This window comes from Bufo bufo, chromosome 1, assembly GCF_905171765.1.
Source record: "Bufo bufo chromosome 1, aBufBuf1.1, whole genome shotgun sequence".
NCBI lineage: Eukaryota > Metazoa > Chordata > Amphibia > Anura > Bufonidae > Bufo > Bufo bufo.
In genome coordinates this window covers 836,538,921-836,553,824 of record NC_053389.1, presented here as the reverse complement: position 1 = coordinate 836,553,824, position 14,904 = coordinate 836,538,921, and the positions used below count along the sequence as shown (strand labels likewise).

The 14,904-nt window shown below is 53.2% G+C and overlaps 1 protein-coding gene across 1 annotated transcript in view; it reads right to left on the bottom strand.

Moving 5' to 3' along the window:
* The window catches only part of TSC22D4 (TSC22 domain family member 4), a 61,090-nt gene extending 47,489 nt beyond the window's left edge, over positions 1–13,601 (bottom strand). The window contains exons 1-4 of the mRNA XM_040415332.1: positions 13,390–13,601; positions 4,558–4,980; positions 4,327–4,469; positions 4,062–4,110 (exon numbers count right to left, since the gene is read on the bottom strand). Coding sequence (XP_040271266.1) covers positions 4,062–4,110; positions 4,327–4,469; positions 4,558–4,968 — 603 coding nt within the window. The 5' untranslated portion in view covers positions 4,969–4,980; positions 13,390–13,601. The remainder of the gene's footprint in view (positions 1–4,061; positions 4,111–4,326; positions 4,470–4,557; positions 4,981–13,389) is intronic.
* Between the last annotated feature and the right edge of the window lie 1,303 nt (positions 13,602–14,904).

Sequence of the window (14,904 nt, the reverse complement as noted above, 5' to 3'; positions counted from 1 at the left end):
GTGTGAGGACGGTACAGGAATAGTAGATACAGGAGGAGGTGTAGTGTAGAGGAGTGTGTGTGAGGACGGTACAGGAATAGTAGATACAGGAGGAGGTGTAGTGTAGAGGAGTGTGTGTGAGGACAGTACAGGAATAGTAGATACAGGAGGTGTAGTGTAGAGGAGTGTGTGTGAGGACGGTACAGGAATAGTAGATACAGGAGGTGTAGTGTAGAGGAGTGTGTGTGAGGACGGTACAGGAATAGTAGATACAGGAGGCGGTGTAGTGTAGAGGAGTGTGTGTGAGGACAGTACAGGAATAGTAGATACAGGAGGTGTAGTGTAGAGGAGTGTGTGTGAGGACGGTACAGGAATAGTAGATACAGGAGGTGTAGTGTAGAGGAGTGTGTGTGAGGACAGTACAGGAATAGTAGATACAGGAGGTGTAGTGTAGAGGAGTGTGTGTGAGGACGGTACAGGAATAGTAGATACAGGAGGAGGTGTAGTGTAGAGGAGTGTGTGTGAGGACGGTACAGGAATAGTAGATACAGGAGGAGGTGTAGTGTAGAGGAGTGTGTGTGAGGACGGTACAGGAATAGTAGATACAGGAGGAGGTGTAGTGTAGAGGAGTGTGTGTGAGGACAGTACAGGAATAGTAGATACAGGAGGAGGTGTAGTGTAGAGGAGTGTGTGTGAGGACGGTACAGGAATAGTAGATACAGGAGGCGTAGTGTAGAGGAGTGTGTGTGAGGACGGTACAGGAATAGTAGATACAGGAGGAGGTGTAGTGTAGAGGAGTGTGTGTGCGGACGGTACAGGAATAGTAGATACAGGAGGAGGTGTAGTGTAGAGGAGTGTGTGTGCGGACGGTACAGGAATAGTAGATACAGGAGGAGGTGTAGTGTAGAGGAGTGTGTGTGAGGACGGTACAGGAATAGTAGATACAGGAGGAGGTGTAGTGTAGAGGAGTGTGTGTGAGGACGGTACAGGAATAGTAGATACAGGAGGTGTAGTGTAGAGGAGTGTGTGTGAGGACGGTACAGGAATAGTAGATACAGGAGGTGTAGTGTAGAGGAGTGTGTGTGAGGACGGTACAGGAATAGTAGATACAGGAGGTGTAGTGTAGAGGAGTGTGTGTGAGGACAGTACAGGAATAGTAGATACAGGAGGTGTAGTGTAGAGGAGTGTGTGTGAGGACGGTACAGGAATAGTAGATACAGGAGGCGGTGTAGTGTAGAGGAGTGTGTGTGAGGACGGTACAGGAATAGTAGATACAGGAGGTGTAGTGTAGAGGAGTGTGTGTGAGGACTGTACAGGAATAGTAGATACAGGAGGAGGTGTAGTGTAGAGGAGTGTGTGTGAGGACGGTACAGGAATAGTAGATACAGGAGGTGTAGTGTAGAGGAGTGTGTGTGAGGACGGTACAGGAATAGTAGATACAGGAGGAGGTGTAGTGTAGAGGAGTGTGTGTGAGGACGGTACAGGAATAGTAGATACAGGAGGAGGTGTAGTGTAGAGGAGTGTGTGTGAGGACGGTACAGGAATAGTAGATACAGGAGGAGGTGTAGTGTAGAGGAGTGTGTGTGAGGACGGTACAGGAATAGTAGATACAGGAGGAGGTGTAGTGTAGAGGAGTGTGTGTGAGGACGGTACAGGAATAGTAGATACAGGAGGTGTAGTGTAGAGGAGTGTGTGTGAGGACAGTACAGGAATAGTAGATACAGGAGGAGGTGTAGTGTAGAGGAGTGTGTGTGAGGACGGTACAGGAATAGTAGATACAGGAGGTGTAGTGTAGAGGAGTGTGTGTGAGGACGGTACAGGAGTAGTAGATACAGGAGGAGGTGTAGTGTAGAGGAGTGTGTGTGAGGACAGTACAGGAATAGTAGATACAGGAGGAGGTGTAGTGTAGAGGAGTGTGTGTGAGGACTGTACAGGAATAGTAGATACAGGAGGAGGTGTAGTGTAGAGGAGTGTGTGTGAGGACAGTACAGGAATAGTAGATACAGGAGGTGTAGTGTAGAGGAGTGTGTGTGAGGACGGTACAGGAATAGTAGATACAGGAGGAGGTGTAGTGTAGAGGAGTGTGTGTGAGGACGGTACAGGAATAGTAGATACAGGAGGTGTAGTGTAGAGGAGTGTGTGTGAGGACGGTACAGGAATAGTAGATACAGGAGGAGGTGTAGTGTAGAGGAGTGTGTGTGAGGACGGTACAGGAATAGTAGATACAGGAGGAGGTGTAGAGGAGTGTGTGTGAGGACGGTACAGGAATAGTAGATACAGGAGGAGGTGTAGTGTAGAGGAGTGTGTGTGAGGACAGTACAGGAATAGTAGATACAGGAGGAGGTGTAGTGTAGAGGAGTGTGTGTGAGGACGGTACAGGAATAGTAGATACAGGAGGAGGTGTAGTGTAGAGGAGTGTGTGTGAGGACAGTACAGGAATAGTAGATACAGGAGGAGGTGTAGTGTAGAGGAGTGTGTGTGAGGACGGTACAGGAATAGTAGATACAGGAGGAGGTGTAGTGTAGAGGAGTGTGTGTGAGGACAGTACAGGAATAGTAGATACAGGAGGAGGTGTAGTGTAGAGGAGTGTGTGTGAGGACGGTACAGGAATAGTAGATACAGGAGGTGTAGTATAGAGGAGTGTGTGTGAGGACAGTACAGGAATAGTAGATACAGGAGGTGTAGTGTAGAGGAGTGTGTGTGAGGACGGTACAGGAATAGTAGATACAGGAGGTGTAGTGTAGAGGAGTGTGTGTGAGGACAGTACAGGAATAGTAGATACAGGAGGTGTAGTGTAGAGGAGTGTGTGTGAGGACAGTACAGGAATAGTAGATACAGGAGGAGGTGTAGTGTAGAGGAGTGTGTGTGAGGACGGTACAGGAATAGTAGATACAGGAGGAGGTGTAGTGTAGAGGAGTGTGTGTGAGGACGGTACAGGAATAGTAGACACAGGAGGAGGTGTAGTGTAGAGGAGTGTGTGTGAGGACGGTACAGGAATAGTAGATACAGGAGGAGGTGTAGTGTAGAGGAGTGTGTGTGAGGACGGTACAGGAATAGTAGATACAGGAGGAGGTGTAGTGTAGAGGAGTGTGTGTGAGGACGGTACAGGAATAGTAGATACAGGAGGAGGTGTAGTGTAGAGGAGTGTGTGTGAGGACGGTACAGGAATAGTAGATACAGGAGGTGTAGTGTAGAGGAGTGTGTGTGAGGACGGTACAGGAATAGTAGATACAGGAGGTGTAGTGTAGAGGAGTGTGTGTGAGGACAGTACAGGAATAGTAGATACAGGAGGAGGTGTAGTGTAGAGGAGTGTGTGTGAGGACGGTACAGGAATAGTAGATACAGGAGGAGGTGTAGTGTAGAGGAGTGTGTGTGAGGACAGTACAGGAATAGTAGATACAGGAGGGGGTGTAGTGTAGAGGAGTGTGTGTGAGGACGGTACAGGAATAGTAGATACAGGAGGTGTAGTGTAGAGGAGTGTGTGTGAGGACAGTACAGGAATAGTAGATACAGGAGGAGGTGTAGTGTAGAGGAGTGTGTGTGAGGACAGTACAGGAATAGTAGATACAGGAGGAGGTGTAGTGTAGAGGAGTGTGTGTGAGGACAGTACAGGAATAGTAGATACAGGAGGAGGTGTAGTGTAGAGGAGTGTGTGTGAGGACGGTACAGGAATAGTAGATACAGGAGGAGGTGTAGTGTAGAGGAGTGTGTGTGAGGACGGTACAGGAATAGTAGATACAGGAGGAGGTGTAGTGTAGAGGAGTGTGTGTGAGGACAGTACAGGAATAGTAGATACAGGAGGAGGTGTAGTGTAGAGGAGTGTGTGTGAGGACAGTACAGGAATAGTAGATACAGGAGGTGTAGTGTAGAGGAGTGTGTGTGAGGACAGTACAGGAATAGTAGATACAGGAGGTGTAGTGTAGAGGAGTGTGTGTGAGGACGGTACAGGAATAGTAGATACAGGAGGAGGTGTAGTGTAGAGGAGTGTGTGTGAGGACGGTACAGGAATAGTAGATACAGGAGGAGGTGTAGTGTAGAGGAGTGAGCGCATAGGTTAGGAATAGCAGAGCTGAGTTACTCACCATAGCCTGTTCGATCTTGTTGTCTATCGCCCCCAGGCTGTTGGAGGTGCTGTGTGGGAGACACACAGAGGGTTGTCAGCTCGGTGTAGCAGAGCTGTGTGAATGTCACACCTCACATTCCTCTGCTCTGTATACTTAGTCTGTGGTAACAGGAGCTTTTTCTTCTCTGTCTAATCTGACCAGGCTCTTAAAGGGGAACGCCTCCACTTGGGGTGCAGTGTGGGGGTTGCCCACAGTTTTTGGGTTCTCGGCTGCAGTCACCTACCTGTCACTGTCGTTCTCGTCTCCGATGCTGAAGACGGATCGGGCCAGGAGCAGCCGCTCATTGAAGACGTCGGACACGGGTCGTCCGGGCCGCGCCTGCGCAGTGATGAGCGGCGGCGCAGGACGCAGAGGAGGCGGAGACAGCTGTGCAGGGGAGGGAACAAAGCACAGTCACTGCATACATGAAGGTGATTGGCTCTGACTAGTCACATGGTGCATGCCGGGGTCTCACCTGGGCTGCTGGCTCCATGTCTGTCACTGTAGCAAATATCGGGGCCCCTTGTGACCTGGGGCCCTGCTGTCCCTTGGCCCCCGCTACTGGAGAGAGCAGTAAGGGGCTAGCCGGACAAGACTTGGGGAGTCCGGAGTCCAGGGAGTGGCCAGCGCCCGCCCTGTGCTGGACCCCCGCGTCCAGGCCGTAGAAGTCCACACACGTCCAGCGCCCCTTCTGATACCTGCGACCCCCGCCCAGGGGCCCCTGGTCCAATCGCACCAGCCGGAAGCGGGAGGTGGGGGGGGAGCGAGGACCATTGGGCGGGGATGGGGAGCGATCCGCAGGGACTGGGGAGACCGGGGAGGACGGCTGGTAGTCACTGGTCACACTGGTGATCTGGAAACCGCTCCGCTTCTTCCCTCCACTCATGATGGGGCGCTTCTGCAGAAAAGAGAGTGTCACTGCACCACCACCCGACTCTGCTACATCCAGATTATACCGAACTGCACCGACACTGCTACATCCAGATTATACCGACCTGCACCACCACCCGACACTGCTACATCCAGATTATACCGAACTGCACCGACACTGCTACATCCAGATTATACCGACCTGCACCACCACCCGACACTGCTACATCCAGATTATACCCCACTGCACCACCACCCGACTCTGCTACATCCAGATTATACCCCACTGCACCACCACCCGACTCTGCTACATCCAGATTATACCGAACTGCACCGACACTGCTACATCCAGATTATACCGACCTGCACCACCACCCGACACTGCTACATCCAGATTATACCCCACTGCACCACCACCCGACTCTGCTACATCCAGATTATACCCCACTGCACCACCACCCGACTCTGCTACATCCAGATTATACCCCACTGCACCACCACCACCGACACTGCTACATCCAGATTATACTCCACTGCACCACCACCGACACTGCTACATCCAGATTATACTCCACTGCACCACCACCTGACTCTGCTACATCCAGATTATACCCCACTGCACCACCACCCGACTCTGCTACATCCAGATTATACCGACCTGCACCACCACCCGACTCTACTACATCCAGATTATACCCCACTGCACCACCACCCGACTCTGCTACATCCAGATTATACCCCACTGCACCACCACCCGACACTGCTACATCCAGATTATACCGACCTGCACCACCACCCGACACTGCTACATCCAGATTATACCCCACTGCACCACCACCCGACTCTGCTACATCCAGATTATACCCCACTGCACCACCACCCGACACTGCTACATCCAGATTATACTCCCACTGCACCACCACCCGACTCTGCTACATCCAGATTATACCCCACTGCACCACCACCCGACTCTGCTACATCCAGGTTATACCCCACTGCACCACCACCCGACTCTGCTACATCCAGATTATACCCCACTGCACCACCACCACCGACACTGCTACATCCAGATTATACCCCACTGCACCACCACCCGACTCTGCTACATCCAGATTATACCCCACTGCACCACCACCCGACTCTGCTACATCCAGATTATCCCCCACTGCACCACCACCCGACGCTGCTACATCCAGATTATACCCCACTGCACCACCACCCGACTCTGCTACATCCAGAGTATACACCACTGCACCACCACCCGACACTGCTACATCCAGATTATACCCCACTGCACCACCACCCGACTCTGCTACATCCAGATTATACTGCACTGCACCACCACCCGACTCTGCTACATCCAGATTATACTCCACTGCACCACCACCAGACTCTGCTATATCCAGATTATACTGCACTGCACCACCACCAGACTCTTCTACATCCAGATTATCCCTCACTGCACCACCACCTGACTCTGCTACATCCAGATTTACCCGCCACTGCACCACCACCCGACTCTGCTACATCCAGATTATACCCCACTGCACCACCACCCGACTCTGCTACATCCAGATTATACCCCACTGCACCACCACCCGACTCTGCTACATCCAGATTATACCCCACTGCACCACCACCCGACTCTGCTACATCCAGATTATACCCCACTGCACCACCACCCGACTCTGCTACATCCAGATTATACTTCACTGCACCACCACCCGACACTGCTACATCCAGATTATACCCCACTGCACCACCACCCGACTCTGCTACATCCAGATTATCCCCCACTGCACCACCACCCGACACTGCTACATCCACATTATACCCCACTGCACCACCACCCGACACTGCTACATCCAGATTATACCCCACTGCACCACCACCCGACCCTGCTACATCCAGATTATACTTCACTGCACCACCACCCGACACTGCTACATCCAGATTATACCCCACTGCACCACCACCCGACTCTGCTACATCCAGATTATGCCCCACTGCACCACCACCCGACTCTGCTACATCCAGATTATACCCCACTGCACCACCACCCGACTCTGCTACATCCACATTATACCCCACTGCACCACCACCCGACTCTGCTACATCCAGATTATACCGACCTGCACCACCACCCGACTCTACTACATCCAGATTATACCCCACTGCACCACCACCCGACTCTGCTACATCCAGATTATACCCCACTGCACCACCACCCGACACTGCTACATCCAGATTATACCGACCTGCACCACCACCCGACACTGCTACATCCAGATTATACCCCACTGCACCACCACCCGACTCTGCTACATCCAGATTATACCCCACTGCACCACCACCCGACACTGCTACATCCAGATTATACCCCACTGCACCACCACCCGACTCTGCTACATCCAGATTATACCCCACTGCACCACCACCCGACTCTGCTACATCCAGATTATACCCCACTGCACCACCACCCGACTCTGCTACATCCAGATTATACCCCACTGCACCACCACCACCGACACTGCTACATCCAGATTATACCCCACTGCACCACCACCCGACTCTGCTACATCCAGATTATACCCCACTGCACCACCACCCGACTCTGCTACATCCAGATTATCCCCCACTGCACCACCACCCGACGCTGCTACATCCAGATTATACCCCACTGCACCACCACCCGACTCTGCTACATCCAGAGTATACACCACTGCACCACCACCCGACACTGCTACATCCAGATTATACCCCACTGCACCACCACCCGACTCTGCTACATCCAGATTATACTGCACTGCACCACCACCCGACTCTGCTACATCCAGATTATACTCCACTGCACCACCACCAGACTCTGCTATATCCAGATTATACTGCACTGCACCACCACCAGACTCTTCTACATCCAGATTATCCCTCACTGCACCACCACCTGACTCTGCTACATCCAGATTTACCCGCCACTGCACCACCACCCGACTCTGCTACATCCAGATTATACCCCACTGCACCACCACTCGACTCTGCTACATCCAGATTATACCCCACTGCACCACCACCCGACTCTGCTACATCCAGATTATACCCCACTGCACCACCACCCGACTCTGCTACATCCAGATTATACCCCACTGCACCACCACCCGACTCTGCTACATCCAGATTATACTTCACTGCACCACCACCCGACACTGCTACATCCAGATTATACCCCACTGCACCACCACCCGACTCTGCTACATCCAGAGTATACACCACTGCACCACCACCCGACACTGCTACATCCAGATTATACCCCACTGCACCACCACCCGACTCTGCTACATCCAGATTATACTGCACTGCACCACCACCCGACTCTGCTACATCCAGATTATACTCCACTGCACCACCACCAGACTCTGCTATATCCAGATTATACTGCACTGCACCACCACCAGACTCTTCTACATCCAGATTATCCCTCACTGCACCACCACCTGACTCTGCTACATCCAGATTTACCCGCCACTGCACCACCACCCGACTCTGCTACATCCAGATTATACCCCACTGCACCACCACCCGACTCTGCTACATCCAGATTATACCCCACTGCACCACCACCCGACTCTGCTACATCCAGATTATACCCCACTGCACCACCACCCGACTCTGCTACATCCAGATTATACCCCACTGCACCACCACCCGACTCTGCTACATCCAGATTATACTTCACTGCACCACCACCCGACACTGCTACATCCAGATTATACCCCACTGCACCACCACCCGACTCTGCTACATCCAGATTATCCCCCACTGCACCACCACCCGACACTGCTACATCCACATTATACCCCACTGCACCACCACCCGACACTGCTACATCCAGATTATACCCCACTGCACCACCACCCGACCCTGCTACATCCAGATTATACTTCACTGCACCACCACCCGACACTGCTACATCCAGATTATACCCCACTGCACCACCACCCGACTCTGCTACATCCAGATTATGCCCCACTGCACCACCACCCGACTCTGCTACATCCAGATTATACCCCACTGCACCACCACCCGACTCTGCTACATCCACATTATACCCCACTGCACCACCACCCGACTCTGCTACATCCAGATTATACCGACCTGCACCACCACCCGACTCTACTACATCCAGATTATACCCCACTGCACCACCACCCGACTCTGCTACATCCAGATTATACCCCACTGCACCACCACCCGACACTGCTACATCCAGATTATACCGACCTGCACCACCACCCGACACTGCTACATCCAGATTATACCCCACTGCACCACCACCCGACTCTGCTACATCCAGATTATACCCCACTGCACCACCACCCGACACTGCTACATCCAGATTATACCCCACTGCACCACCACCCGACTCTGCTACATCCAGATTATACCCCACTGCACCACCACCCGACTCTGCTACATCCAGATTATACCCCACTGCACCACCACCCGACTCTGCTACATCCAGATTATACCCCACTGCACCACCACCACCGACACTGCTACATCCAGATTATACCCCACTGCACCACCACCCGACTCTGCTACATCCAGATTATACCCCACTGCACCACCACCCGACTCTGCTACATCCAGATTATCCCCCACTGCACCACCACCCGACGCTGCTACATCCAGATTATACCCCACTGCACCACCACCCGACTCTGCTACATCCAGAGTATACCCCACTGCACCACCACCCGACACTGCTACATCCAGATTATACCCCACTGCACCACCACCCGACTCTGCTACATCCAGATTATACTGCACTGCACCACCACCCGACTCTGCTACATCCAGATTATACTCCACTGCACCACCACCAGACTCTGCTATATCCAGATTATACTGCACTGCACCACCACCAGACTCTTCTACATCCAGATTATCCCTCACTGCACCACCACCTGACTCTGCTACATCCAGATTTACCCGCCACTGCACCACCACCCGACTCTGCTACATCCAGATTATACCCCACTGCACCACCACCCGACTCTGCTACATCCAGATTATACCCCACTGCACCACCACCCGACTCTGCTACATCCAGATTATACCCCACTGCACCACCACCCGACTCTGCTACATCCAGATTATACCCCACTGCACCACCACCCGACTCTGCTACATCCAGATTATACTTCACTGCACCACCACCCGACACTGCTACATCCAGATTATACCCCACTGCACCACCACCCGACTCTGCTACATCCAGATTATCCCCCACTGCACCACCACCCGACACTGCTACATCCACATTATACCCCACTGCACCACCACCCGACACTGCTACATCCAGATTATACCCCACTGCACCACCACCCGACCCTGCTACATCCAGATTATACTTCACTGCACCACCACCCGACACTGCTACATCCAGATTATACCCCACTGCACCACCACCCGACTCTGCTACATCCAGATTATGCCCCACTGCACCACCACCCGACTCTGCTACATCCAGATTATACCCCACTGCACCACCACCCGACTCTGCTACATCCACATTATACCCCACTGCACCACCACCCGACTCTGCTACATCCAGATTATACCCCACTGCACCACCACTCGACTCTGCTACATCCAGATTATACCCCACTGCACCACCACCCGACTCTGCTACATCCAGATTATACCCCACTGCACCACCACCCGACTCTGCTACATCCAGATTATACCCCACTGCACCACCACCCGACTCTGCTACATCCAGATTATACTTCACTGCACCACCACCCGACACTGCTACATCCAGATTATACCCCACTGCACCACCACCCGACACTGCTACATCCAGATTATCCCCCACTGCACCACCACCCGACACTGCTACATCCACATTATACCCCACTGCACCACCACCCGACACTGCTACATCCAGATTATACCCCACTGCACCACCACCCGACCCTGCTACATCCAGATTATACTTCACTGCACCACCACCCGACACTGCTACATCCAGATTATACCCCACTGCACCACCACCCGACTCTGCTACATCCAGATTATGCCCCACTGCACCACCACCCGACTCTGCTACATCCAGATTATACCCCACTGCACCACCACCCGACTCTGCTACATCCACATTATACCCCACTGCACCACCACCCGACTCTGCTACATCCAGATTATACCCCACTGCACCACCACCCGACTCTGCTACATCCAGATTATACCTCACTGCACCACCACCCGACTCTGCTACATCCAGATTATACTTCACTGCACCACCACCCGACACTGCTACATCCAGATTATACTCCACTGCACCACCACCCGACTCTGCTACATCCAGATTATACTCCACTGCACCACCACCCGACACTGCTACATCCAGATTATCCCCCACTGCACCACCACCCGACACTGCTACATCCAGATTATACCCCACTGCACCACCACCCGACACTGCTACATCCAGATTATACCCCACTGCACCACCACCCGACTCTGCTACATCCAGATTATACTTCACTGCACCACCACCCGACTCTGCTACATCCAGATTATACTTCACTGCACCACCACCCGACACTGCTACATCCAGATTATACCCCACTGCACCACCACCCGACTCTGCTACATCCAGATTATACCCCACTGCACCACCACCGACTCTGCTACATCCAGATTATACTTCACTGCACCACCACCCGACTCTGCTACATCCAGATTATACTTCACAGCACACAGGTTGTACACAACATATGTCACTGCTTCACCGCCCAGGATATTTCTGGATCTGAGATGCTATTATTTATAGAAGACTGAGGAACCAGCTGCAGTTCTCCAGGAGGCCTGCGGGGGCGCTATTTTGTGAGGTATTTGACAATGTTATAACAGGCAGAGCTGTGAGTGTTGTGTGCTGTGCAGAGCTGTGAGTGTTGTGTGCTGTGCAGAGCTGTGAGTCTTGTGTGCAGAGCTGTGTGTGTTCTGTGCTGTGCAGAGCTGTGAGTGTTGTGTGCAGAGCTGTGAGTGTTGTGTGCAGAGCTGTGAGTGTTGTGTGCTGTGCGCAGAGCTGTGAGTGTTGTGTGCAGAGCTGTGAGTGTTGTGTGCAGAGCTGTGAGTGTTCTGTGCAGAGCTGTGAGTGTTGTGTGCAAAGCTGTGAGTGTTCTGTGCTGTGCAGAGCTGTGAGTGTTGTGTGCAGAGCTGTGAGTGCTCTGTGTTGTGCAGAGCTGTGAGTGTTCTGTGCAGAGCTGTGAGTCTTGTGTGCAGAGCTGTGTGTGTTCTGTGCTGTGCAGAGCTGTGAGTGTTGTGTGCAGAGCTGTGAGTGTTGTGTGCAGAGCTGTGAGTGTTCTGTGCAGAGCTGTGAGTCTTGTGTGCAGAGCTGTGAGTCTTGTGTGCAGAGCTGTGTGTGTTCTGTGCTGTGCAGAGCTGTGAGTGTTGTGTGCTGTGCAGAGCTGTGAGTGTTGTGTGCAGAGCTGTGAGTGTTATGTGCTGTGCAGAGCTGTCAGTGTTGTGTGCAGAGCTGTGAGTGTTCTGTGCTGTGCAGAGCTGTGAGTGCTCTGTGCTGTGCAGAGCTGTGAGTGTTGTGTGCTGTGCAGAGCTGTGAGTGTTGGGTGCAGAGCTGTGAGTGTTGTGTGCGGAGCTGTGAGTGCTCTGTGCTGTGCAGAGCTGTCAGTGTTGTGTGCAGAGCTGTGAGTGTTCTGTGCTGTGCAGAGCTGTGAGTGCTCTGTGCTGTGCAGAGCTGTGAGTGTTGTGTGCAGAGCTGTGAGTGTTCTGTGCTGTGCAGAGCTGTCAGTGTTGTGTGCAGAGCTGTGAGTGCTCTGTGCTGTGCAGAGCTGTGAGTGTTGTGTGCTGTGCAGAGCTGTGAGTGTTGTGTGCTGTGAGTGTTGGGTGCAGAGCTGTGAGTGTTGTGTGCTGTGCAGAGCTGTGAGTGTTGGGTGCGGAGCTGTGAGTGTTGTGTGCAGAGCTGTGAGTGTTGTGTGCTGTGCAGAGCTGTGAGTGTTGTGTGCTGTGCAGAGCTGTGAGTGTTGTGTGCAGAGCTGTGAGTGTTGTGTGCTGTGCAGAGCTGTGAGTGTTGGGTGCAGAGCTGTGAGTGTTGGGTGCGGAGCTGTGAGTGTTGTGTGCAGAGCTGTGAGTGTTGTGTGCTGTGCAGAGCTGTGAGTGTTGTGTGCTGTGCAGAGCTGTGAGTGTTGGGTGCAGAGCTGTGAGTGTTGTGTGCTGTGCAGAGCTGTGAGTGTTGGGTGCAGAGCTGTGAGTGTTGGGTGCAGAGCTGTGAGTGTTGGGTGCGGAGCTGTGATTGCTCTTTGCCCCATGCTGCATATCTGTCCCAGGTAGGTAGATGCGCCTGGCCCAGATATAGCAGTGCTGACACCGTGCGGTCCATGGGACCCCATAGGAGTGGGAGCTGTAGACTCACCTGCTGTGGACCTGAAGCGCAGTGGAGCCCCTCAGCTAGTTCCTCCTGGCAGGGAGTCCCTCATAAAGTTCTGTGGGGTGTTAGGAGATGTCTCTTCTGCCCCGTCATATTCGGAGTCCTTCCCTTCTTGCCTGTCTCGCTCAGCCTGTTGACATCTCGCCTGTCAGGAAGTCCTGCCTCCTGTCTCTGTCTGTCCCCAAGTGCTTCCTTCCCTCTCTCTCCCTCACTCTCTGTCTCTCCTCCCCTTTCTGCTGTCTCCCCCCCCTCTCAGGGTGTCTCTGGCACTCTTACTGATCTGTCTCTTCCCTCTCCAGGACTGTCTCCCCCTCCTCTCAGGGTGTCTCTGGCGCTCTCAGTAATCTGTCTATTCCCTCTCTCCAGGACTGTCTCCCCCTCCTCTCAGGGTGTCTCTGGCGCTCTCAGTAATCTGTCTCTTCCCTCTCCAGGACTGTCTCCCCCTCCTCTCAGGGTGTCTCTGGCGCTCTCAGTAATCTGTCTCTTCCCTCTCCAGGACTGTCTCCCCCTCCTCTCAGGGTGTCTCTGGCGCTCTAAGTAATTTGTCTCTTCCCTCTCCAGGACTGTCTCCCCCTCCTCTCAGGGTGTCTCTGGCACTCTCAGTAATTTGTCTCTTCCCTCTCCAGGACTGTCTCCCCCTCCTCTCAGGGTGTCTCTGGCACTCTTACTGATCTGTCTCTTCCCTCTCCAGGACTGTCTCCCCCTCCTCTCAGGGTGTCTCTGGCACTCTTACTGATCTGTCTCTTCCCTCTCCAGGACTGTCTCCCCCTCCTCTCAGGGGGTCTCTGGCACTCTCAGTAATCTGTCTCTTTACTCTCCAGGACTGTCTCCCCCTCCTCTCAGGATGTCTCTGGCGCTCTCAGTAATCTGTCTCTTCCCTCTCCAGGACTGTCTCCCCCTCCTCTCAGGGTGTTTCTGGCGCTCAGTAATCTGTCTCTTCCCTCTCCAGGACTGTCTCCCCCTCCTCTCAGGGTGTCTCTGGCGCTCTCAGTAATCTGTCTCTTCCCTCTCTCCAGGACTGTATCCCCCTCCTCTCAGGGTGTCTCTGGCACTCTCAGTAATCTGTCTCTTCCCTCTCCAGGACTGTCTCCCCCTCCTCTCAGGGTGTCTCTGGCGCTCTCAGTAATCTGTCTCTTCCCTCTCTCTAGGACTGTCTCCCCCTCCTCTCAGGGTGTCTCTGGCACTCTCAGTAATCTGTCTCTTCCCTCTCCAGGACTGTCTCCCCCTCCTCTCAGGATGTCTCTGGCGCTCTCAGTAATCTGTCTCTTCCATCTCCAGGACTGTCTCCCCCTCCTCTCAGGGTGTTTCTGGCGCTCAGTAATCTGTCTCTTCCCTCTCCAGGACTGTCTCCCCCTCCTCTCAGGGTGTCTCTGGCGCTCTCAGTAATCTGTCTCTTCCCTCTCTCTAGGACTGTCTCCCCCTCCTCTCAGGGTGTCTCTGGCACTCTCAGTAATCTGTCTCTTCCCTCTCCAGGACTGTCTCCCCCTCCTCTCAGGGTGT